The sequence below is a fragment of the Pocillopora verrucosa genome, chromosome 11 (assembly GCF_036669915.1).
Source record: "Pocillopora verrucosa isolate sample1 chromosome 11, ASM3666991v2, whole genome shotgun sequence".
Taxonomy (NCBI): Eukaryota; Metazoa; Cnidaria; class Anthozoa; order Scleractinia; family Pocilloporidae; genus Pocillopora; species Pocillopora verrucosa.
The window spans coordinates 5,543,175-5,569,679 of NC_089322.1; the positions used below are offsets into that span (position 1 = coordinate 5,543,175).

A 26,505-nucleotide genomic window follows, 5' to 3' on the forward strand; every position below is an offset into this window, starting at 1 on the left:
ATTAATGATGGCAGTTGACTGTGTTATCAACCATCTCAAAACCGAATTCATTGTAATGCTGATCATGGTTAGAAACTTTCACTGTATGACTCTGCACCATCATGTCTTGATTCTCCATCGTTACTTGCACCTTCATCTCCCTAAAAACAAAGACAAGGCACTGTGAGAGTAAAGAAAAAAACACAATAACTTGTCTAATGCCCCATTCACACCAAAGCTTAAACATGTTTAAAAGTTGTTTTGTTAAACACAGTTTAATTTTTTTTTTCTTCATAGAAACTATTTAACCGAATATTTTTGACTTGAATGTAGCACATTCAAAATGCAAGTTAGCAAGTACTTGAATCCAATGGAAAATCAAGTTTTTCAGTTCTCTGTTTATAATTTTCATTCAATGAAAACCAGTTTAACAAAACATGTTTTGCTGGTGTGAATGGGGTATAAGTCTCCAATCTGGAAATCCTTGACCTGGAGTCCAGTCCAGTCCAGCACACTGAGTACCAGGCCACCATGTTATCTCTAATCAGAACTCCACAAAATTCCATAATATTTCTGGTGTTTTTGGTTTCCTGAGTGTGACAGTAATTGAATCATGAAAGTGAACTTACATTGTCTTTGTCAGCATCATCATCGTCATCATCATCCTCTTCCATTTCTTCAGCTTCGTCCTCATCCTCCTCCTCTTCTGTGGGTTCTTCTCCCACAGACTGCTGCGACATGATCTCTTGCCCATGTATGTCTCTGTTCTTGAGCGTCCCAACCCAGAAAGCCTCATGGCATTTGTTTAGTGTAAGCATTGCCTGCAATCCAAGAAAAACAATACAGAAGCTAGAGTCAGTCATTCATAGAACTGTGAGTATTTGACTTTATACATTCACCTCTTTACACAATGTTCAACATTCTGTAAATCTCAGACCTAGAGCCCCATTACAGGCAGATTTACAACCCTAATTCTTCCAGAAAAAGCCACAACGAGTGTTATGCTACAACTCTTGGTAGGAATGCTGCCTTATGCAGGCTACCTCCTGGCATTTCGTTGGGTTTCCCTGACAGATTGCTGGCACCCATTTATACTCCTGGGTGGAGAGATGTACTGTGAGAGATAAGTTTCTTACTACAGGAACACATGATCCACTTAGGGTTCAAATGCAGAATGTATTGACTAAAAAAAGGATGCTGAAAATGACTGCCAGAAATGGAAGGTTCCCACCTAATATTGAAGAGTTAGAACTTTGTAGTTTTAAATCTTAACAAACTTAAATATATGCACCTTGACTCTAAAGACAAATGTCTCCAGACACTTCTTGACTGCTGGGACATGATTAGTGAGGGAGAGATCTTTTGTTACCTGAAATAAAAAGAAACAGTATCATCAGATAAGGTGTCAGAAACTGTATACAATAATTTTATTGTTATTGCATGACACGAAGAGACTGGAAGCACATGAATAAGGTACCAGAAACCTGTGATTATGATCTTTGCTTTATTAGTGAAAACAATGGTCTTACATGCTCAGCTCGTTAGTTGACCTGCAGACATAAATGCTGAATTTCTAGATTATTAAGAAGGTGATTTCAAGGGAAACATGTTGGTCCGTTCTTGACAATGTTGTATCTTGCTCTCCTTTTGAAGTCCTCACCAGTTAAATTTATCACCTGTAGTACCTCTCATTACTGCCTAAACTCGCTTGGAAATGTTGAAAATTCAACAGGTAAAAAAATTGCACTACAGGTTTGAAAAGTTATTTTACTTGTCTGGCTTAAAATATGGGAGAACGCTCCATAAAGCACATGTTTAGGATAAACTGACCTTGCTGTGTCCACAAATGTGTTGAAGAGATCTTGTGCTCTGTTGCAAGTTTTTCAACATTCCATTAATGTCATCCTTTTGGGAAGAAAAATTTAAGGTAAGAAACTTAAAAGAAATGTCATTTTTTGTCACAAAAAACTTAGCAGTAACTTCTCACTATTTTCCAGAAATTCCTTAGCACCTATTGTACTAGGATCTATTCACACTGCTTTTAATTACTGTTTTCTTTCCAGTTTTAATCAAACTTTTGAGGGCACACAACAAAATATGTTTAAATTGATTTCAGATCAAGACTATGTTCCACTACTACTTAGTAATACATAAAATGAAAGGGCAGGGTTTTGAGAAGGGGTTCAATTTGTTGATTCACACTAACCTTGTGTGTCCTGAACATTAAATCCAGTACTGGCATTCCTAACTTAAGGAATGTATCCAAAAATAAACGTCCAAACTACAAAAGAAATGAAATGAAGATCAAACTTTTAGGTTATTTTGGATGATGTAGTCCTCAGGTAGTTCGTGTATTGGACTCCAGTTATAAACGTTTGGGCTCAAGCCCTGATCATGTGACTGTGTTGTGTTTTTTTAACACCACACCCTACCCCCACAAAGTAATTTGGTTTTAACAACTGAGTTGATAATATTCTAGTTTAAAAAAACCAAATTGTCTTGTTATACTCACCCACTCATGCAGCACCACCATTTTTTTAAAAGAAACTTATCTCCTCTACCTACACAAAGCCTACCTGCCTACTGTGGCAACCTTTCAAGGAAATGTGATGACTCACTGACTGCTTTCCCCCCCCCCCCCATGGACAACTGTGCTGTTAAAGTGGAGAGGAAATACTCATACATGTCATGTAGTTGTTCCATGATCATGTAACAAGTACATGTATGTGCTGTAACAAAAGAGGGCCAAAAAGCTTATGAGGAATCACCTTGAACAGCACATATCTAGTAAGCACCTGTCTTTAAAGTACAGCAAGTAGAACTCTACAATACAGGTAGCTATATATTTCATAGTGCATAACGATGAGTCTTAAATACTAAACTTAATTTACCCCTTTTGAAATAAGAGGGTGTAAAAACAATGCAACAAGCTGAGATGTTTGACAAAAATTATTAAAATAACTTCAGGAAAAATTTTAAAACATCGTACCTTCAAAGATGCTCCAATCATAGACCTTTGATCAAAAGCCTGACAAACATCAGGAAAAAAATTACATCATAACTCAGAATTGCATTCATGGCATCAGAAAGTGTTTCACTAATGTGTTTTAACCCTTTAACTCCCAAAATCTGATTGTTAACTAGATGTTAGATCACGATATTACTTTCTACTTGATAAGTTTGATGATTTTTGAGCTCACTACATGTATTTGCTGAATAATGTATGGATATCAAAGGGAGAAGTAACAAGTTTATCACTTCTGGGAGTTTAAGATTTAAAAAGTTATTCAAAGCAGCTTTTTGTCAGTAGTGTTTACCATGTTGAGATACTAAGAAGGGATCAATATCAGTATCTGGGCAACTGCCCACCTACCCCTCCCCAGTTGCCCAGATACTGATATTGATCCCTAAGCAGATATTAGGCTCATTTTGGGGGTAGTTGGTTGCTTTTCAACAACTGTAAATTATCCACAGACAGAATCTTGTGGTTTCCAATTCATGTATTTAAATGGCTCTCCTGGTTTTGATTTTCACTTGGTACTGAGAATGTTCCAGTATCTATTTATTTAACTTTCTTACAGCAGCAAAATAATCTGAAATCAATATCTGTAGCTCACCTTAACTAGATTTATAAGAATGTGAAAAAGTCGAACAGAAATGTTCAGTTTCACCAGCCTTTCATTGTGACACTAAAAGGACAAAACAGACAGATGTTCCATTTAGGGCCAACTCATTATTGACAATTAGAGGATCCACGGCATAACAAATTATTAAAATAATAAACATGTACCTTAAATGTTACAACCAATAAGATTTAGCCCAACGACTTTAACAAAAAAATTTTTAGTCACAACTGAACAACATTCCCATTTCATCTAACCGCATCCATGGACAAACAAAAGCCTTCTTTAGATACATCAAAATCTAGCTTATAAGCTAAATTAAGAAGTTAAAAAGAGGAAATAAGCATGCTTCTTTAATTCTACTTTGAAAAGTTTGTTTGTCACTTGCTTTTTGTGTTCTCCTAACATCCTGCAAGGGTAATTAAAGGGGTATTCTGATAAAAAGAGTAGTGTATTACTCGAATAAAACATGAAAGGAAAACAACAACAACAACAACAAAACAACACAACACAACACAACACAAAACAAATGTAGCTGAGCACTCATATTAACCTTCAAATTTACAAGAAATTACAGCTACTATATATAGTATATACCTCTGGAGAGTCTGTTTTTTTGAGTGGCACTGAATGAGTTTGTTTGAGGTTTCCTATTAACTCTTCCATCATTGCACGGTAGTAACAAGGCAATGACGATCTAGCCAAGTATAATGAATAGAAAAAAAAGTATGAGCAAGTGAGATCTAGAGTACTCAGTCATTTACAGGTACACATTTCAACTGCAAAGTTCAAAAAACTGTGAACACTGGTAAGAAACGTACATTTTGAATGTTATCATGTTGAATAGAACAGGCCTACCTGATACAATCTTAAATGAACACATCAACATTTACTAGCTTGGGGTTCTGTAGTTTGATTGCATATCCTTATTGCCAAATAGCATTGGTTGTAGTGCAATTAATATTTTGAACCTACTTCAGGCATCAATGGTTTTTCCTGAATTTCAAAGTAATAAAAGCTGAGTTTTTCATTTGTCTAATGATGTAGTCACGTGTGATGTAGATCGCAACGTTTTGACTGCATACTGCTAGTCTTCTTCAGGCAAGAAAGTAATACCAAGATCAAGCTGCAGAGGAAGTTACAATTTGGACATACTGGTAACCTCTTCTGAATATCATGAAGTCTTTGGATCAATATCAATATCAGACCAACTGCACACCTACCCCTCCCCTAACCCAAGAACTGATAGCTGAAAACAAGTCAGGGTTAAAGTTGGGTTAGGGGAGGTGGGGATAGGTGTGCAGTTGGTCAGATATTGATGTTGTGGTTCAATTTTATCCTTAGTTCAAATTTTATAATTATCTTTTGTTTTTGGGTATCATAATGTATGATAATGAGTTTGAAACAAAGGATAATAAAATTTGAACCAAGGATAAAATTGAACCACAACATTGACATTGATCCAAGCCTTCAAGCCATTGTTTAGGTTAGTCACCTTGTAAGAGTTTGATATGTGGTGGAGGCTGCATTTTTGTCGTCACTCTCAATAAGTTCTGTTACTGCTCCACCTGCAATTTCCTCTAATGTGGCAAGGGTGTCCTCGGCACAAGATAGATGAAACCTACAGAGAAATTAACAGTGTTCACCTTTTCAGGCTGTGACCAGTAAAATTTACCACCTGTACTACCCTATATTACTGCCTAAATTCACTTGGAATTCTAAAAACAGAGGTGAAAAGGATTGCTCTACTGGTTTGAAATTGTCTGTCAACCTGTCATGTTTAAATAAGGTAGAACATTGCCTTTTATCATACACTGAAATCTTTGTGATCTCAGTTTTAAAATAGTTGGTTCATTGTGTTGTGTTCTTGGGCAAACACTGTACCTTCACATCGCCTCCCTTCAACCAGGAATTTAACCCTTTAACTCCCAGAAGTGATTAACATGAAACTTCTCCCTATAATATCCATACATTATTCAGCAAACAGGTAATGAGAATATTCAAACTTGTCAGGTACAAGCTGGTATCTTGATCTAGCACCAAGTTCTCATAACTAATTTACAAGGAAATGTGTAGCAGCTACAGGGGAGAATTAACAATCAGATCTTGGGAATTAAAGGGTTAAATGGGTAATAATATTCTTCATGCTACAGAAACTGGCAGGATGGGCCACTTGGCTTGAGAGAAGACTTTACCTACTTACCCTTACATATACTTTCTCATAGATATCTCCCCTCCCTCCCCCCCCCCCCCAGGATATCCTCCTCTTACCTTAGTAAGAACTGCAGGGCCTCATTATATTTTGCACCACTCTCCCTTTCCCCATCAGGTCTAAACCACTCACGCTTGAGAAAATTACCGGTTAATTCAGCTACAGAAGAGAAAAATATGTACTTCAATGTTCACAAGATATAATGGAAATACTGTTGGAACTGTATTAACTCATGCAAAAGGACAATTGTTATCAAGTAGCCAATCAAAAAGAGCTAGGTACTAAGTCTTTGAGAAAGAGAAAAATGAATTGCATCCATCTCTAAGAAATAAACATGTCATGTTTTAACCCTTCAACTTTAACTTTAATTCCAATCAGTGACCAAAACAGAATTTCTCCTTACAATATCAATACAATATCAAGCAGATAAGTGATGGGAATAATGTTTCAATAAGGGGATAACCAGTTGATCCAATACCAAATTCTCCACACTAATATCATAAGAATTGTATGACCGACAGTAAGGAGAGTTGCTGATCTTGAGAGTGAGAGGGTTAACCTTTTGACCTCTAAGAGTGACCAGCATCTAATTTCTCCTTACAATATCACCCCTGAATTAAACATTAAGTTCACAAGAAGAGAATGATCACCACCTTAAAAAGCGCTCGATTGTTTAACAAATGACAATAAGTTTGCTAAAAAACCTCCAAAAAATTGAATTTGTTTACAATGTACACTTCTCTGCCATTCAAATGTCTCAAAATAAAAGTTTCATTACCTAGAGAAATGCTCATGCCATTGTCACCATCTCTTCCCTTCTCACACAAAACTACTAACAGTTTGGTAAGGCTAACAGCTGTTGCAATGTTTGGAATACTACTTTGGAACTGCTCAAGATAGTGGAAGCTTTGTCTGCAAGTACAAATGAAGTAATATGACGCAAACAGAAACAAGAACCAACAAACTTTTCAACTGAAAACCAAAACATGTATTTACAAAGGAGCTTACTCAAGAAGTGCATGAAATCCTGGCTGTGTCTTGCTGGAGAGTGTAGTTCTTGAGGACAGCACAAAAAGAGCTTTTTTGAAAAGGTTTTGTTGTTCACTTGTCACAAAACCACTCCTGAGAAGTATGTTAAAAAAAAAAAAAAACTTTTGAAATTATTTTTTTAGTTGTTACTCTAGTTCTACAGCTGTTCACAATGATATTAAAGCCCTAGGACTTGTTTATTCCCAGGCAGACATTGCATTAGTATTAAATAAATAGACTTTATAGACATGTCAACAAATTCCCAACATTTGCAGATGCATAATCCATTTATGATAACATTTAAGTTTTCTTCAGTAAGCTAGACAATCTTAATTTTTGGTGATACCAACCATGCAAATAGAGTCTGCAGACAGTTGAAAAGCAAGTGATAACATGAAGCCATCACTTGTGCCTCAGCAGTGTTGTGACCTGGACCATCCATCAGGCCATCATTTTGGGCAACTAAAGCCTGTAAGTTGAAAGTAATGAAAAAAATTAAACAACAAAATAGGGATCTAATGAACATTTGGACCATGCACTAGACATTTTGTTTCTAGGAGTGACAGGCAAATTTAGACAGAGGTATCAAAAAAACTTTTCTAAACAACAGAATGCAGGAAATTACATTTCCAAGCTTCTAGATTTCAAATTTTTTTTTCTGAAGATGGCAAGTTATGAGGTTCAATTCCTTGTGGGGGACACAAATGTTTTCTTTGTTCCACATCCATCCCCAGCATGCCAAAGACAGCTAGTCAGAATGTCAAAACAATTACCTGAAAGAAGCCACTGGTGGCTTCTAAATGCTCGCATAAGACTGGCAGCAGCTCTACAACGTATTTGGCCACTTCTTTTGCAGGATATCTGGACAAGTTAGAGAAACCCACCAGTTTATCCTGACGAACCTTTAAGATATAACAAGATGTCATTCACCACAGATTAAGGAATGGCTTAAGGCAGATCTCAATTAAGTTAAATTAATGCTTACAGTTCTTCCCTTTTTAAGAATCCCACACAGGTTTTTAAAGAGCACAGTTTACCATATTTACAAAGACTTAAGGCCTGGTTATCATTTAAATTGAGAGTAACAGTAAGGGTTAACTTTTTTTATTATGGTCAAGGTAGGCTCTCTTTCAAGGCTGGTTTTCATATGTTGCAAAAATCCCAGACAACCAGCTATTTCACTATTTCACAACTGTCCCAGATTTGCCAATTTACCCGAAGTACTAGTCCACCCAATGTTTTTCTTGGTGAATTAGAGACACCATTCTATTTGGGACTTGGAAGTACTGGAACCAAGCAATTAGAGAAATGATTACTACTAAGCAGACTCTTTTATCTCTTACCTTGAGAAAGCTCCTCCTTGAAGAAGCAGAAGCTGAAAGTGAATACTGAAGTTTTCTGGAAAGGTCCTCCAACAGAAACTCAAGCTGGGGAGCCTGAAGTTGCACTATAGTAGTCTCCTGCGCACAAACAACATGTTTTTGATTCAGGTGAATTATGCATATTTAAAAGAACATTTACCAATTGAAAGTGGCTCAAAATATTGTGACAAAAGTACCTAAGCAATAGTTGATTCTGTGCCAATAGACAAAAGACTAACTCTTTGTTTGTCAACATTTTGGCCTTGTGCAAGGGAAGAAAACTTGTTTAAGGTTTTTACTTTACAAACTCATAAACTTCCACAACTTAGCATGCCCTTTTCAAGAGTTTTTGATATTTTCCATCATCCATCATTAAGCTGTTCATTTCAAAACCATCTGACCCAAAATAAATCATTACATCATAGTATTTCTTGCTTTGTTGCTCACAGAAAAAAATCAATTAAAGAGATTTCCTTGACTATCCATGAAGCACAATTGAACTGCATGGGTTTCTGGGTCTGGAAATAATTTTGCTAAATTCCATGTTTTTCTGGATTTCCTTGACCAACTAGAACTCTGTTATCAATCAATAAAGATCAGTTTTCAAACATGACTCCAAAGTGACTTTTCAACTTCTTATGACTTGTAATTTACAGCTATCTACAAACCTCTGTATTCATTTCAGAATCCAAAACTGCACGAGAGACCAGTCCACATTTCAAAATACTAAATGTCTTGAGATCTAACTCTCTATGAAAAATAATTTAAAAAATTAAAGGAGAGACGAGAACCAGGGACAAAATCTACTGGTAATGAAAAGTATAATTATTTAGTTACTAAGCTATGTCTTGCAAATTGTACATAGTTTTATTACGCTGTGCCACAGTTTTACATAGCCACTTTCCATATGCCCATGCGCTGTAACCAAAAAATGTTTCAGTCATTCATTGAACTAAGAAATGAAAACACAAAAAATGGGTTGGTTCTTTATCAGGCCGAGATCTGTTGGTAAAATTAAAGCCTTTAGTCTGCATTCAGCCAATAGATTAAAGTATAGAATACCAGATTTTACCTGAGAAATGCTTGATACTGTGACATAGATATGGTCGCTGGCTTTTCCTTGTCCTTATCCTTTTCTTTTGCATCTTTGGAGCTTTCTTTTTGTGTTTCACTTTCTTTGTCATTGACATTTTCTTTTTCAAGATCTTTTATCTGCAACCAAAGTCAACCAACATAATATCATGTAAAACTCTAAAAGACCTATAACATTTGTTATACGTAAACACAGAAAGACAGAGTATTTTGGAAGATTTTCCAAGGATTTCCTTTACTTTGGAATCAATAAAAATGCTCACAAGGGTGCTTTTCAAGTGAGTGTCATAACACCAAAACCAACGTGATCACAATGTCCAGTCACAAGAAAGCAAAATACTTAAACAAGCCAATGAGAATCTAAACTAACTAAAGTATAGGAAAAATGCTGGTGATCAAGTTGTGATTGGTTTTAGTTTTGCATCTGATTGGTTAACAGAATGGACCAATCACAGAGTGAAGTAAAGCAAAACCAAAGCAATCTCAGATTACAATCAACACTCAATTCAAAATTTCTTTAACCCTTTTAACTCCCAGATCAAATTTGTAATTCTCCTTACTGTAAACCATACAATTCTTATAATGTTGGTTCAGAGAATTTAGTTTTGGATTGACCAATTACCCCCAAATTGATATTTTTCTTCATTCTCATCACTTATCTGGTTGATATTGTATTAATATTGTAAGGAGAAATTCTGTCTCGGTCATTTATGGGATTTAAAGGGTTAAGAGAAATATTCAAATGCATACATGGGCATTGCTGCTACCATTAATTCCATATCAAATTCTTTACCTTTTCTATAGAATCATCTGGTTTTTCAGTGCTTGATCTGGAAACAAGAGAAAAACAAATAAACGTGCTAGTTAGTCATACATATCATTTATGTTTTGATCCTGTCAATCCCTCGGAAAGTATAAATAACAATCATTATAATAACAATTCATTCACTCTTTATCATAATTGCTGACAGAGAAATAACTGTGAGTTCATGTGCATTTAAAAAGAAAAACTAAATTTTCTGTGGGGAATTAAAGTGGATGTCTAGCCTTGCAGCAGAGGAAAGTTTTATTTTTGTTAGCATTAAGGACCTAAAGAAAAATTATGGAATTCAAGAAAGGCAATGACATTATACATGTACAACCTAGCTACTGAACTAAACTGAATCCCAGCCAAACTTTAATGCTGAATTTTCCTGATTCTTGTAAAAAGGCTGCAATGTCTGGATGCAAAACAAAAAGTAAAGCAGGGTGGTATTGCTTACCTTTTACTAGTTTTCTTCCCTTTCTTAGCCTTGGACTTGTTCCCATTTGAATGAGGACTTGTCACCAATGAGTCTTCAAAGTCAAACGTAGCCAGTGGAGGCTTGAAGGAAGGCGTGGCTGTAATATTAATTGATATAAAATCAATAACTTATTCAACCTTTGAGCATAACAAATAACAAGAGAAATTTCAATCAAACCTGCAAGACACTTTTCTAAAACAGCACACAATGCTGTTATGCCTTGAATCCTTGCAATGCTTTTTCCTCTCAATTCAGGGCTTTCTTGGGATGCAAATGCATTCACAACCTACAATGTGAAAGGTTTCAGTTATTGTTCATTACCAATCAAATGGTTGTTACAATGACACAAGACTACAACTCAAGCTTTAAAAAATGCAGCTAATACAGTACTCTACTCAAAAAAGACTCTAATTGGTCAATCACATCAACCAGATATGAAAGGAAGAAAGAACCTTTGTTATTCAAGTTAAGCAGCAAGTTTCCTTGGGAAAGATTGTGAAAATTACTATTTTAACCTTACTGGTGAAGCAAATAAGTTCTCAGCCCTTAGGATACCATACTAAGTGGAGCAATATTGAGGTGCAAAAATCATACATTAAGCACCCCACAGGGAAGAGCACTTACTTGAGTAAAAACTGTAATTGTTTTAAACAACTACTCACCTTGGAAGCTTTGATTGTTAAAACCAATTCTCATTGTAAGTACCAAAGGAAATGTATAAATAAGAATGTTGAGAATTTGGATACTGATGTCATGTGGTAAAGGACTACATAGCTATACAAGGTACTACTGGTCAGTCTTTATATGATAGCCAGCTGACAAATGCAGCAACACAACAGTATTAACCCTTTACACCATAAAATCAGTATGCATATTCTCCATACTGCTCTCTATAAATTTTGCAAGGAGCTGACAAGGAGAATTTGTTCAACAATCAAGAACGTCTTTAGCTGGTGATCATTTCCTTTATTCTCATGACCTTAATGTTTGATTCATGGGTGATATTGTAAGGAGAAATTAGATGCTAGTCACTCTGGGAGGTAAAGGCTTAACTCAACTCCCAAGATCTGATTGTTACTTCTCCCTTCTAGCTGTTTGACATTCCCTTTCAAATTGGTTAGGAGAATTTGGAGTTACATCAAGATAGCAACTTTTACCTGATAAGTTTGAGTATTCTCATTACATGTTTGGTGGATAATGTATGGATATTTTAGAGAGAAGTTACATGTAAATCACTTTGGGGGGTTGGAGGGTTAAACACGTTTTCTGTAGTAAAAGGGTCATTCTTTTATCAAAAACATGCATACCTCTCTGAACCAGTTCACAGTGTGGAACAAAGTTCCACAAATGACTTCTCGATCTGCTTGGTCCAAAGAGGTTATTTCTTTGATCATCTCTTCTTTAAAACTAACAAGTGGACACCCTAAAAAAAAGAGATCAAGCATACATGTTCTAAAACATTTGCCAATTCAATTTTAACCATCCCCTGATTAAAGAATGCAGCTACACATTTAAACTACTGTCAGTCATAACAACTTTGGCTGACGTTGGTTTTGACTGAATTTTTGTTCTAAGAAGGTAATTGCATCAGATCTTTGAACTCTACTGGAAAAACCATTTCAAACAAGATTCTTGGAACAACTTTCTGAGGATTTTTCCCTGAGTCTTGAGAAAAATTAAAGAAATAATGAATAATTAAGGATTGTTTTAAGATTCTCCCATAGCTGTGAAAATCAAATGAAAAAAAATGTATTTGGTTCTGAATTGCACAATTTGTTGCATTCCAAAATCACACATATTGTAGTTTACCTAAGAGAGCATCAATTCCTTCAAGATCTCCCTTGTGTTGACTTTCTTCACAGACCCGCAGAAGGCGGAAATGGGGTGCAAGGCATATGAGTGAGGCTGGTCCACTATTTAAAAGAGAAAATGTTCAACCTCAACATCAAAAGTGCAAACATCCAAGTTGATATTAGTTGAAGGTCTTGGTACCTCAGTTAACAAAGTTAATAACGAATTTTAGCATAAATAGAATCTGAGAGATGGTAAGTTTTGAGCTCAGTTTAAAGAAATGGGGAAAGATGTTTTTTGTTTGTCACGAGTGTGGAACAAAGAAAAAATAATTTGGGGACTCAGAATTTTTCTTTATCCAATGCTCATAATAGATGAAAAACATCTTTATTTCTTTACCGAGCTCAAAACTCACCATCTCTCTTATTCCATTTACAAACATGATGCTATGGACATTGCTGATCCCAGCAGTTTGCAGGACATGTGTCATATGAACTTTGTAATAGACCTTGCTCACCACAGTGTCTCTGTGGTTCAGTGGTAGAGCATCAGAACACACAATCCAAAGGTATGAGGTTTGATTCCTCATAGGGACTCGGACTCAGACTCAGAATTTTTTCCCACACTCGTGACAGACAAAAACATCTTTCTCTAGATTTTAGCATACATGTAAGTTTCTTTTCTCTCACCTTCTCTGTGATGTTTTACAAGTAGTCCTGAGGAAATGGCTGCCCCAAGATAGGGGCTAATAAAATTGGGGAAAGCACCCTACCAAAAACTTAATGACCTAACCAATCCTTTCAATTGTAATCGTATACTTTCTTTCTTTCTTTCCCTCACCTGTCAATTTTGTACTTGCTTTTTGCACCATTTCTGGAAGCTAAAAGTAATGGCAGCATATTGACAGAAATGCTGCCTTCCTCTGCCTCATCCAAGGCATATGATAATTCCATGGGAACACCAAGACTAAAAAAATAAATATTAAAAAAAAAAACTTTGTTCATAGTTATAACTTCATTTATCTAAAAGGGGGGGGGGGTCAGTTTCTAAAGAAGCTGAGGTGGTGCACCATTGGGGGGGGGGGGTGGAGGGGGGATTACAAGATAATAAGGTTTATCAACTGAGTTGACAAATACATGACCCCTGTGGAAAGTTTAAAAAGTGTTTTGAGTGTCACCCCTTCATCAAAGGGATGCTCTAATGCAATGCAAACACTAAAAATGTCAGCTTTAGAAACCCTTTTTAACACATCACTGGCAGTGCTCATGGGGAATATGAAGGAAATCCTGTGTTCTGATTGGCTACCTCATTTTGCTTGCTTGAGATTGTCTGCTTTGTTCCCGTGCGTGAAAAATGTTGCACAGAGCAGACTCACAATGATGTAACTTTTGGACAATGTTGGCGATGGAGTTGCAAAAAGCAGCAGAAGACAGTCAAAACAAACAACTCAATCTCCTGGCTTTATAGTGTTACAAACACAATTGCCTTTCTTTCATGGCTCTCCAATTAAACAAGTCATTCTTAATTCTTGATAAAGAGAAATCTTTTTGCTATAAAATTTATCTTTTATTGACCAAGCTTGTTTGGTCATGATTGCTGGATATCAGCCTCATTCTTGTTTGTGTGTTTTTTAAAAACCTCAACTTCGTCTCAGTCCATAAAAAGTCACAAAAAAGAATTTGGCCAATATTCAGGCATCTTGACCTCACCTTTGGTTAATAATGCATATCTACCATGGCCAATTAACATTATCAACTGATAATAAACCAAATTATCTTTATTTATTTATTTTTTTAGTATTTTCCATAGATTGATGCAGAAACAAATAGTGTGTTACCTTTCTGTGGGTGGTTCTCTATCCACAAGGAAGTCATCTTGAAAATCAGCCACAACTGTTTCACTTATCCAGGCCTGCAATGAAATAACTACACTTTTACATAAATTGAACAAAATTGAGTTCCAAAAACCCTAATATCTTGTATCAGAAAAAGGAGCAAAACCTTTGTTTTGAAAAATTAGTTTTATTTGCAATACTTAAGCTAATGTTTGAATATCAAAGGTGTATCTCTTAGATTAATTTTTAAAACAGAGACTTTGGGCATTATGAAAATAGCCCATTTTATTTTTGAACAAACTACTATTAGCTGCAATAATTCTTTTTTCTTGTTATTGCTTCATGTACTGTAGCATTATTCAAAATTCTTGTTCACTCTTTTAACAATCCCTGACAAGTAACAACACCTCAATTTTTGGATCAATGCCTCCAACTTGAATAATTCTTGCCAGCTCGTCATAAAACAATGCTGCTGCTTCTGGATTCTGATTGGTGCTGTTACGTATCATTTCTAGCATGCTACAAATCTGCAGAGAAATTATCACAGCAAAAGTTTAACATCACTCAAAAGAACTTGCTGTCCTGTTTAAAGCTGAATTGGCGACAAGTCACATGAAGCATGGGTCAGTTTCTAAGAAGAACCAGTGTTTGGGAATGACCTGTCACCACTATCTGTTTAGGCTGTAAGCAGGCTTCAGTGTTTGGGTTTTGTCCTATCATTAGCAACCACGAATAGAAAAAGTTGTTGAAACCTCTGAGAGGAAGTGACTGAAATTACAACCACACAAGTAGAGGTCATCAACAGAGTCACAGGACTCTAGTAATGAATTACAATCAGGTGATCAAATCATCATTCTCCATCTCAGATAAGTCTCATGAACACCATCCCATCCTTCACCTCTCTGGTTAAACTTACCTGTTTGTAAACTTCATTAGAGAGAGTGGTTCTTGGTTGTGACTGAGTGTCCATTGTGTCTTCTGAACCCTCATCCTCAGATCTGTTTTATAAACAAAAGACAAAACATCACATTTCATCAACTCTCAACGAGATTTTCACTGACAAGCATAACTTTCCCAATCATCAAAGCCAAAAAATGCTACCAATAAATCAAAGCTTTGACAAAATTTGAGAAAAATTTGAGACGTCAGTAATACATTTTCATGAAAAATTATCAGTTAACTCTGCAAAATGCCTGACAACAGCCAGCGCACATGACATGTACTACAGGTACTACAGTAGTACTACTACTGTCCTATTACACTGTCCAATTACAAGCTTGATGCATACACTGTCCCATAAGTGCTCAAATCAGGCTGGTGATAACCAGTCACATTCCATAGTTTTGGTATAGTTGCGATTAGTACAGTAACAGAACTTTGTGTCATGTGATTCATAATGGTAAATTTATATCATAATTGTGATTAAAAAATTAAACTCCCACTTTTATGATCACTCAATTAATTTGAGACAGAGTCAGACTCCTGGGTCCAGCTTGGCTTTCCAAGATAGCATATGCAGAAAAAGTGACCTCCATATGCAACACAATAAATGAAACCGAAAAGATAAAATGTAATAAACTAAATGGAGACCTCTTCTTTGCCATGCTGCGTACAACCATTATAGCTCCAATGATACCAATTCTCTTGTATCTGAAAGAAAACAGAGAACAATTTTGTGAAAATGAGTGTAACTGTTGTCCAAGTTAGTTATCAATGGTGGAAGTGACATTTCAGTCATACTGAACACCAGTAACTTTTGCTCTTTGTCCATGAGAAAGGTGTGAAGGTTAATTTGCAATGAAAGGTTATTGGATCAGCAAAGTTTACTTTTCCTTAAACAAAGTGTACAAATCACAAAAATTAAGACATTCTATCTTACTTGGCAGAATTACTTGACAGCTGTTTCCTGATCACAATATGCATGTCATCCTTGAAAAAATATCAGTAGATATTAATAATTCTACACTCTGAGAAAGTATGTGCACAAACTAATCAGTCAAATATAAGGTACAAAACAGATCAGAGTTAATTAGTTTGCAGAATTTAGTATCACGTCGAACAGTCAAATAACTTTCTTCTTTAGATAAAGATTACTTGTGTAGTCAGTACCTGAATAAGTCCTCCATCTTGTTGGTTGGCAAAAGCCAGGGTACTTAGCATACTGAATAGCTTTCTAATCTGTAATACAGTGAGATTGTCCAAGTAATCCAACAGACCCTTAAATAAAACATAATTATGTAAATATTGTTATAAGATTCACTAGTGTAGCAAAATCTTTTAGGGTTGAAAACTGGTTTTAATCACTCAAACATACAGGGAGCACTTACAAGTTGAAACCGCAAAACTAACAACCCCAAAGGAAACAAAAGCCACCAACATATGCACATGCACATGAACTTATCACGATGAACACACTCTGAACAATCTAACAATAATACAGGTTGCATAGTTCCAACAGTATTTAATTACCAAAGAAGGCATAAAACCTTTTCTTCTTTCCAAAGTCAAACCCTTGTTTTCATGCAAACAATTTCCAGTTTTCTGTTAATTTTTTCAATTTAGTCAACATGTTGCTAAGAAAAAGTGTATGTCATCTGCGCATATATTTCCTACAGATTTGGAGGAATGAGCTCACTGCTCTCCCAAGTTCATTGAAGTAAAAAAAAAAAATGGTTCAGTGTTGTATCAATCACCTCAAAACTGATTACAAGTAAAAGTCCTAAAAGCCTATTGCACTTACTTTAATAAATATAGCAAATGGGGCCATAATATCTGCATGGGATTCAACAAGATCTGAAAGAACATCTAATGATGCATCTGCTTCTGCTGCAAATCCACTGCCTATGTGGGTCACTAATGTCCCTACCACTTCCTACAAGAGGAAACAGAATGGGAACTATACTGTCAGTAGCAGAAGTATTCTATTCACCAACATTCATAATATATAGATTTAGCCAAGCCTAAAAGCAGAGCTCACATTTTTTTTTTCCGTGCATGTCTCAAGGGCAAAATGCATTGCCCTGGCCAGGACTAGAACCCAGGTCATCCAACTCAGAGCCCAGTGCACTGACAACTGGACAAAGCCGTAGCGTTGGCGTGCCCGCAATACAGTTGACCACGCATGTTAAAAGTAGCACGGTCATACGGTCGTACAACCAAATTTTTTCGGCTTGATGGGTTACTACTATTTTGCATAATTATGGGGCTACGCTCTGCAAGTTCCGCTATTAATGCTCAGTTGTAATAGGGTATGGGAAAAATGATTGATCAGCAGGCTAAGCCAAGCTGGGATAGCTTGGCTTAGGAAGTGTTCAAGATACAACCCATGCAATTTTTGGGTGGGAGTGTGGGCAAATTGCAAAAAGAATTTCATTCAGTACCTGCTGACAGTAAAGGTCAAATAAAACAAATGATAACTTGTACATAGAACAGGCATATGAACAGACAGATGGATCAGGAGACCTCAGTAGAATTTCTGCCAAGGACAACAAGTCAGGGAAATATTCCCTCAGAATCTGAAAAAGAAAAAGGCAGTCAGAAAAGAGAGTTATTAATAGTAATATATCTGAATCAGGGTGCAACAAAAGTGCTCATACAAAGCCTGGGTTTAGGGAAACTTCTGTTTTCATTGCAAGTTGCCCAACGGGTGAGCAGCTATCTAAGAGGGTATAGGTACCAATCCTCCTCTCAGATTGTACTCTTTGTCTCAGATAAAAAAAAAGGACTCTAACATGCATGATCCCCTATATAAAACATGTGCAAATAACTGCACTTAGCTCACTCTTGGTACAAACAACAGTTGCACATCCTCACCTGTGAGTGTGAACTAAATGCTGCACTCAACATTTCTTCTGTAAAATGACCATTCTTTATTTTATTCCTTATCAAGCTTTCCATGGCCTTCTTTCGATTTGCAGTAGAGTGGAGAATAAGCAACACAAACAAGTCCACAACCTGTAAAGAAAGAGTGACTAAAACTTTCAAATACACAGCTGCACCAGTGACTGCTAGGGAAGTGTTTGAAGGATACAAAACTGCTGATTGATGTAATGATTAAGCGTAGTGGAATCATGGTTAAACTGAGTAGAGTAAAAACACTCCGCAAATGTCTAAATTTCCAGAAGGGCTTTTTTTTTTCCTTCTTCTCCTTCCTCTTTCTTATCAATGTTATTTCTGATGTTTGCTTCCTTTACAAGCAAATCTTGTTGAGTGAAGAAATGTGGGAACTACAAACTTATCTATGAAGTTGGTGTAGACACTTGCTTTAAATGTGCAAAAGAGACAGATTTTCTGTTCATCTCAACAAGTTTTTTCTGTAATTAGAAATACACAATGTATAATGGGCCACAATTTCTACCCCCATTACTTTTTTTATTAGTTTAAGCATCAATGGGTACCTAGCTGTATGTAAAGTGCAACTTGGTTTTCTACATTACTAACCTTGTGTTTCACAGGAGAGTTAACAGATTCAATGGCCTGCAATTCAAAACAAGAGGAAAATAGTGTAATTACTTATTTCATTGCTACAAAATTTCAAAACTAAGTTTCTCATCATGCCACATAAAGATAAATCAAATTTAGTCATCAGCGGTAAATAGTAAAATACACTTGCCTTAATCCAACCCTCTGCAACTGATCTCTGGAAGCGAATTCCTGATCGAATTGCTTCAAGTGTAAAAAGCTCCCCATCACTTGCTGATCTAATTGACAGATATCATTGTTATATATAGTGTAGAAATAAAACATAGGAGCACATAGATATGGAATTTATTTCTCTTTGAGTGTTAAACTCAATATCTCACAAGTGAGTATCATAAAAAATAAAATCATTCATCCGTACTGTTTACAGATGTGGTATTCATTGACAAAATACAAATTGTACCCACCCTCCACTTGAAGATAGTCGTTGCTCAGCAGGAGTGGAGCAGGCTGCAGGTTGCAGAGAAGTAGATGTGAAATCCAGGCTTGCACGTAATTCACTAATCACCTGTGTGTACAAGACAAAGGCATTGTGGGGACAATGAATGTAAATCATCCAAAGTGGAAAAAGATGAAAAAAAAAAAAAAAAAAGAAAAGGAATCAAGCAAAACTAGAATCTGAGAAAGAACTAAAGGTAGCAACATTTTTTACAGTATTTTTTTTAATGCCTCTTTTTTCCCTGTGAGGATTCCTTTAAGCAAAGCATAAAAGTACAAAAACTGCAAAATTTTCAGTCACACTGCAAAATTTTCCCAGTAAATTTACTGCACAACTGTTAGTATATCATACCTCAAACGCATCATTGTCACCAACAGACTGAAGTATAAATTTGACCACAACTGGCAAGTCACTGATTTCTGCAGAGGGTAACATCTGTATCACTGATGCACGCACCTGAAACATCAAGATTATATTACCATCAAAAATAATCAATAATTATGTGAATAACAGTAGAAGACTGTTGCATATTTTATGACCAAGCTCAAAGTTCACCACCTTCCTTAGTCATTTATTCACATAGTGCTTTAACAGTGAAATACATGTACACTGTGCAATTTTCTCCAGAAATACAGATGTAAATATATACCTCAGCCAGGAGATCAGAGCGCAGGTTGAGGTTAGACAAAGCATCAAGGATTGGAACTGTAAGTCCTGTGTTCTGACGTAGAAGTTCGCTAAACAAAATAAATACCATACAGTTTACATTTATGTAAAAAATCAAACATTACAAAACAGCTGGTGCACAGCCAATGACAAATAAACAAAACATAAATCAAACCTGATACATTAAACACAGTTTACTGAGATCAAATTTCCAAACCAGTTTTGTCATAAACTCTGATTTTGGTAAGTAAAGTTTATTGTTGAGAATTTAATGCTGAATAAGTTCTGTTTTTTCTAAATAATTTATGAGCGTGGAGTGTTAATCTCTTTGTAAGGCTTCTAGGTGGAGGCTTATTCAGTCTCCGAAACAGGTGTTAATTTCTTATTTATCCATTTTTTTTTTGATTTTCAGGCAAGGATAGCAAGTACAGCACAAGTGTGAGGTCCATGCAAATGAGAGGTGCAGCCCTACAGCCACCTTGCTCTTGCTTCCAATCACCTAAAATTCATGGATAAAAGAATGACACCAGAACTGCAGGCTAAGGTTTATTAGAGAAAGGGAGGGGAGGGAGGGGAGGAGGGCTTGTACAAACACCACCAATCCAGATGAATAACAGCACCATGCAACAACACCCTTGCATTTTTATATAGCATTATCGTTTAACAATTTGCTTCTCTCCTAGAGTTTTATTTATTTATCCTATTTTGGTGGGGGTGGAGGGGGGGTTGGTGAAGGAAGAACATTGTGAAAGTGGCTGTGGCAGGACAATAAAGAAACTTGAAACATTAACGGGGAAGCCTATTTGAGACAGGAAGATTCTCAGAGGAAATTAAACCCTTTAATTCCCCTGATCTCATTAGTAATTCTCCTTACTGTCTACCATACAGTTCTCATGATGTTAGTTTGGAGAATTTGGTATTAGATCAGCTAATAATCCCCTAATTGATATTTTTCTTTCTTCTCATCACTTGTCTGCCAAATATTGTATTGATATTGTAAGGAGAAATTCTGTCTTGATCCCTCTCAGGAGTTAAAGGGTTAAAGTTGCCTTAAATCACTATGAAGCAATTTCATTATATAGAAGTGTGAGCACAAACATCCATGCCCCCCCTCCCTGCCACAAAAAAGAAAAATTAAAAAATTCATCACCTAAGTTCTCTTGCAACTTCAGTGTGTTCTGCATCATCCAGTACTTCAGGAATACATGTTATAATTTCACGCTGAATTTCCACTGATGTTATTCCCACGATCTCCAGCATCTTCTCAGTCAACTCCTAAATTTCCAGCAAAATACATGGAACAATTAAATTATACCTCAAACTTATGTGGATCTCTTAACAGGCCACATCTGACAAGCCTAAGAGAACCCATTAATCTCCTTGCCTATCCCTGTGGCATGAAGAAATTAGCTGTTCTGCTCCTTGATCTAGATTGGATATGCTTGTTGCAGGTGTAATTAATTCAAGTATTAGGAAACATTTAGCTTGAATGCAATTGGAATCAATTGGAATATCTTAAAATGAAGGCCAAGGACAAAATACTCTTAGCATCTAAAGATCCAAATTAAAGTTATATCAATTTCGCAAGTACACCAGACTCAAGAGTGAATTATTTTTAGATCCCAGTATAGTCAGAGGTTCAAGGGACACCTGATGAACAAACAAAAAAGGGGGGGATCAGGGGTGGGGCTGATTAGTGAGGGTGTTGCCTTTAATTCAGGCATTCCTTCTAGACAGAGCAGCAACACTCTTAGAGGCTTTATGTTGAGAAAACCAAGATAAACTCTAACAGAGTGGGCCACTGTACTCAAAAACCTCATAACTTTTTTGTTTACTGATAAAAAGTAAGGAGATCAGTTCCCTAGAATTAACAGTTTTGTACTCTCACCTTACTCTGGATGACACAGTCAAGCCATCTGAACTGGTTTAGTACCAAACGAGGGATGTTGAAATCATCTGTGCCATTGCTGTATGAAAACCAACATATGATTAAGGGAGTTCTTGAAAAATAGGTGCAGTGATCTTAACTCTTTAACTCCCAAGATCTGATTGTTAATTCTCCCTTATAGCTGTAACTCATTTCCTTGTAAATTTGTTATGAGAACTTGTTGCTAGATCAAGATGGCAGCTTCTACCTGATAAGTTTGAATATTCGCATTGCCTGTTTACTGAATAATGTAGGGATATCATAGGGGGAAGTTTTATGTTAATCACTTCTGGGTGTTGAAGGGTTAACTCCTGAAACTTTTAACCCTTAAACACCTGAGGGTAATTATAATCTAATTTCTCACTGAGGTATCACCACTGAACCAAACATAAGGCTCACTGATGGGAATTAAAGAAATGATCCCAAACTTGAAAGGCTCTTGATCTTTAGTACAATTCTACTTTTTAGTGTCATAGGAAATGTATGAAGAATAGTTTAAGAGAAAATTCATGCTCATATTAGGGTGTAAAGGGTTAATCATTCGGAATAAAACAACATTTGATACACAAAAGTTGTGTGTAGCACAGAAAAAATGGTGTTTCATACTTGCAATCATCTTCTGTAAACTCTGGAAGCTTTTCCAGAAGCATACTGGCAATCTTTGGCTATGCACAGAAAGAGATGAAAATAACACAGTTGAATGATTGTTAATCACTAGTGCTTTCTCTAAATTTGGCTTACATATTTATAGATAAATTCAGAGCAGTCAGAGAATAAAAATTGTAATAATTTATACCATTATTTGAATAAGTTCTACCTGCACTGAGGATTACCTGAAGTACGTCGATACCCAAGAGCATTCTAATCAAACTCTCCTGGCCCCCAACATGCCTGAAAAAAGAGAAAAATTGTTTTTTTGGACCTTTTTTCAGCATTCTAGTAGAGGTATTTAAATGATTTTGAGTGTAATTTGGTGTTAATAAGCTCAAGTAAATTTTTCAAAGACAACAAAATTGTGCAAGCCCATAGGAAGAGAGCAATTTGTAGTCTTTGAAAAATTTAGAAGTTAGAGCTTTTTAACACCAAACTACACGAGGTATCATGTTGTTACTTGTTAATAATTTACATGAAAAACGCATCACAAAAAGTCACTACAGATGAAATTTAAATGGCAGCAGGTGCACACTATTTGTAATTTTGCACTCAGATTACAGCTTTGTATTTGTGTTTCAACTTTGCACTTGTGTTACATGAAAAATGCACTCCTTTTTAGCCAGTCACAAGCACATAACTTTTTCATGTATATCATTGATGTTTCATTATTTAGATAACAGCTCATGGTATACAGTACCACTTAATATTAAGTTGACAGTCCCTTAAAACTTGATCAGCAAAAGCTTCGAGGATTGAGGATTGAGGATTGAGTTTTGAGTCAACTTACTTTTGAGCTGTACTCCATATTGTGGCATACAAGAATTTCCTGGTTTCAATAAGCAATTTTTAAGCATATCATACCAACCCTTCAACATCCTCTGCCAAAGAAACTGGAAGCAAACTGAGGCGAAATCTGTTAACAAAAAAAATAAACAAACAAAGAGGGGGCAAATAAGAATTCTGTGAACAATTGAATTAATTAATATAAAATCTCATCTCCTTGACGATCTAGTACAATTTAGGTACAGTCTTAACCTGTCAGCATCATCCAACCTATTCTGCAATCCTTCAAGGAAGTCATCTATGACCTGAAGGTGCAAGATCAAAAGAGCAAATTGAAGCAACACAATAAAGCATTATGTAGAATAGGGAAGGTTATTTTCTATTTCAAAAATAAATTACCTCTGGATAATTTTCATGAGTTTTAAGTGCATTTCTGACTTTTTTCTGGAAGATAGCACGATCAACCTCTGGAAGACAATAAAAGCATAAGTCAAACTGGCGAGTAATGACGTTTTGTCACCACTTCTTAATAGATGGGAGAATTAACAATCAGACTTGAGAGTTTAAGAGTTAATACATAGATTCTTATACCTAAAACATCTTGCACCAGGCCCGAGTTCACTTGAAGACCAGCTTTTTGCACTACTGTATCAAAAAGTGTTTCCTCCACCTCAGCCTTCTTGTTTGTTCTGGGAGTGTCAGCAACATGTCTGGATCGTTTAGCTGGTGACAAAAAAAAATAAGAGACAGAAAAACAGTAAAGAACAAGGACTTAATTTTTACTCAAGAAAAATTCGGTTCCAATGATATAATTGAAAAAAAAAAAAAAAAAAAAAAAAAAAAAAATATGTGAGCTCTTTGAGTTAGATTATACCCTGGGAATCTCCCCATAATTGTATGGATCTTTTAACTCTTTAAACACTTTAGAATGACTAGCATCTAATTTCTCCTTACAATATCACCCCCTAATCACACATTAAGGTCATGAGAATAAAGAAAATGACCACCGACTAGAAGCTCTAGATTATGAAACAAATTCTCCTCATCAGCACCTTAGGGAATGTATAGGGAACAGTATGGAGAATATACATACTGATGTTAGGGTGAAAAGGGTTAAAGTCATGAGGATAAAGGAAATGGTCACAAACTGAACAAGCTCTTCTCATAAGAATTATCAAGTGTAGATACAATTTCCACAGGTATGATTATTGGTGCAGCTGATACAAACATGAAGCATGAGACTTCTAATAAATAGGAATTTCATATCTTCATGTTATTATCAACCACACATGTTCATGAAAATTTATTGGAAAGTGCAATACTATGATATTTTCTTTATTACACATGCAATCTTCATGTTAGAAAAGTAATTTTATAACACTGAAGACCCTGAAGAATTTTTTCAAGGTATAGAACATTCATGATGTAAGTTTTGCCTCAGTCAACAGGAAACAACCTTCTAGGCTCCAATAAACTTTCTAGCACCTTATCAACTAGGGAAAACTTTCCATTTCACCCTCTCACTCCCAGATTTAATCTGTAATTCTCCTTACTGTCTTGCACACAATTCATCTTATGTCAGTTTGGAGAATTTGGTAATGGATCAACTAATCATCCCTTAATTGATATTTTTCTTTATTCTCATTACTTGTCTGCTTGATGTTGCATTGATATTGTAAGGAGAAATTCTGTCTTAATCATTCATTGGAGTAAAGGGTTATTAGTGTTACTTTTAAGAAAATAAACAAATATTGTCCTTTTAAGACAAATTAAGTGCACTTACAGTTTCCACAGGTGTAATAATTACAATTAATGCAATTATTGCTGTCATGGCTAATGCCAACATAAAGCATTAAACTTCCAATAAATAGAAATTTAATGTGTTTATGTTATCATCAACCACACATGTTCAAGTGGTTTACAATTTATTAGAAAGAGCAATACCATGACATATTTTTTTAATTACACATGCAGCCTTTCTTTAAGAAGACTTATTTTATCAATACTGAAGACCCTGAAGAATTGTTTCAAGGTATAGTACATTCAAGATATTAGTTTTGCCTCAGTCACCAGATAAAAAGCCTCCCTGGCTCTAATAAACTTTAAAGCCCTTTATCTACTGGAGTAAAGTTTCCATTTCACTCTTCCACTTCCAGATCTAACTGGCAATTTTCCCTACTGTCTTTTATGTGATTTTGGAAATTTTGGTATCGGATCAATTAATAATCCCCTATTGACATTTTTCTTTATTCTCATCATTTGCTTGCTTGATTTTGTATTAATATTGTAAGGAGAAATTCTCTCTTGATCACTCATAGCTGTGAAAGGGTGAATGGTGTTACTTTGACTTCTGTTTACTTAAGTCGATAAACAGATATTGTTCTCATAAGACAAATTAAGAGCATTTACAGTTTCTGCAAGTATGATTGTTGTCATGGCTGATGCAAACATGAAGCACTGGACTTCTAATAAACAGAAATTCAACGTCTTCATGTTATCATCAACCACACATGTCCACATGGTTTACAATTTATTGGGAAATGTAATACCATGACATTTTTTTTTTTTTGCATTCCCATCCCTCATGATGCACCAACTACTTTCTGTTTTCCCTTTGGGTGTTTCTTAAAGTCAGGATGAGGGATGCTCCTGGAGGATTAATTCTGTCCCTCCATCATCAACCCCTAGGGTACTTCACAGAGAACTCCCTTCTCTCTGAAATTCAAAACCCCCTTACATCAATCCCTTGAAATCCCAAGATGCAAAAGGTGCCATCTCCCTACAAGCTACACGTACGTTCGATCTGTGCTTTGAGAGGAAAAAAAGATTAAAGAAGATATTCCCGTTAAAGTAGGCCGACAATACTATAGAAGAGTACTTTCTTCGTTATATATGCGTGCAATGTAAAGAAGAGCCTGAGAGAAGTAAAGTGGGTGATTCCAACCGCACCCCAGCCGGAAGCGAAAAATACTAGCATTCCGCCCGCTGGGAATTCCACCTGCCCCTTCGCCTTCCTTTTGTGTTCGGAAGTATACATTCCTCGCCTTAATCTATAACTCTCACAATTCAAACTCAAAAAGAGACAATCAATACAATGCCCAAAATGAGCAAAACAGAGTGCAACTTGATTGTGCGCACCTGAAGGTTCCTCGCCAACTTGCTTTGAAGTCTTACGCTTCGATCGCGCCATTACCAAGACAACATGAATGGTGTTTCACTCTTTCGTGACATACATATCTATTAAATGGAAGAATCAGCTGTTTCCTGGACGAAATCTACGTGAAAATCAGCAAAATATTCGCGCCACGATTCGCGCTCCCAGGACCATCTCGATTCCCGCGTTTCAATCGTGT

General features: G+C 36.0%; 1 protein-coding gene across 2 annotated transcripts; it reads right to left on the reverse strand.

The window, feature by feature from the left end:
- LOC131795285 (Fanconi anemia group D2 protein) lies at nucleotides 1-26,485 on the reverse strand. Of its 2 annotated transcripts, XM_066174482.1 has the most exons (46): nucleotides 26,291-26,485; nucleotides 23,744-23,875; nucleotides 23,552-23,619; nucleotides 23,405-23,457; nucleotides 23,235-23,282; nucleotides 22,549-22,606; nucleotides 22,322-22,380; nucleotides 21,677-21,755; nucleotides 20,939-21,063; nucleotides 19,772-19,859; nucleotides 19,474-19,578; nucleotides 19,091-19,191; nucleotides 18,817-18,904; nucleotides 18,645-18,680; nucleotides 18,018-18,158; nucleotides 17,585-17,719; nucleotides 16,945-17,076; nucleotides 16,314-16,421; nucleotides 16,084-16,133; nucleotides 15,795-15,854; nucleotides 15,121-15,202; nucleotides 14,612-14,731; nucleotides 14,208-14,281; nucleotides 13,211-13,336; nucleotides 12,389-12,492; nucleotides 11,887-12,002; nucleotides 10,757-10,865; nucleotides 10,559-10,676; nucleotides 10,090-10,126; nucleotides 9,277-9,416; nucleotides 8,873-8,954; nucleotides 8,187-8,303; nucleotides 7,617-7,745; nucleotides 7,194-7,312; nucleotides 6,823-6,936; nucleotides 6,593-6,726; nucleotides 5,874-5,973; nucleotides 5,098-5,223; nucleotides 4,200-4,299; nucleotides 3,597-3,668; nucleotides 2,969-3,007; nucleotides 2,186-2,260; nucleotides 1,810-1,884; nucleotides 1,271-1,348; nucleotides 609-800; nucleotides 1-140 (listed from the first exon to the last, which is right to left on the reverse strand). In XM_066174482.1, exons 1-46 carry the CDS (start codon nucleotides 26,340-26,342, stop codon nucleotides 69-71), a joined length of 4,368 nt encoding a protein of 1,455 aa, XP_066030579.1. In that variant the 5' UTR covers nucleotides 26,343-26,485; the 3' UTR covers nucleotides 1-68. The 2 variants fall into 2 exon arrangements, with proteins under 2 accessions (XP_066030579.1, XP_066030580.1); XM_066174483.1 differs by lacking the exon at nucleotides 14,612-14,731.
- Nucleotides 26,486-26,505: the final 20 nt, after the last annotated feature.

Bases quoted from the DNA above. Each gene is read 5' to 3' on its own strand.
- LOC131795285 (XM_066174482.1), bottom strand. From the start codon at position 26,342: ATGGCGCGATCGAAGCGTAAGACTTCAAAGCAAGTTGGCGAGGAACCT. The intron at 12,003-12,388 runs GTAAACTACAAT...TCTTTTTTTTAG, and splicing joins AGGAATTGATGCTCTCTTAG to GGTGTCCACTTGTTAGTTTT. The intron at 7,746-8,186 runs GTAAGAGATAAA...TATATCTTAAAG, and splicing joins CAAGGAGGAGCTTTCTCAAG to GTTCGTCAGGATAAACTGGT.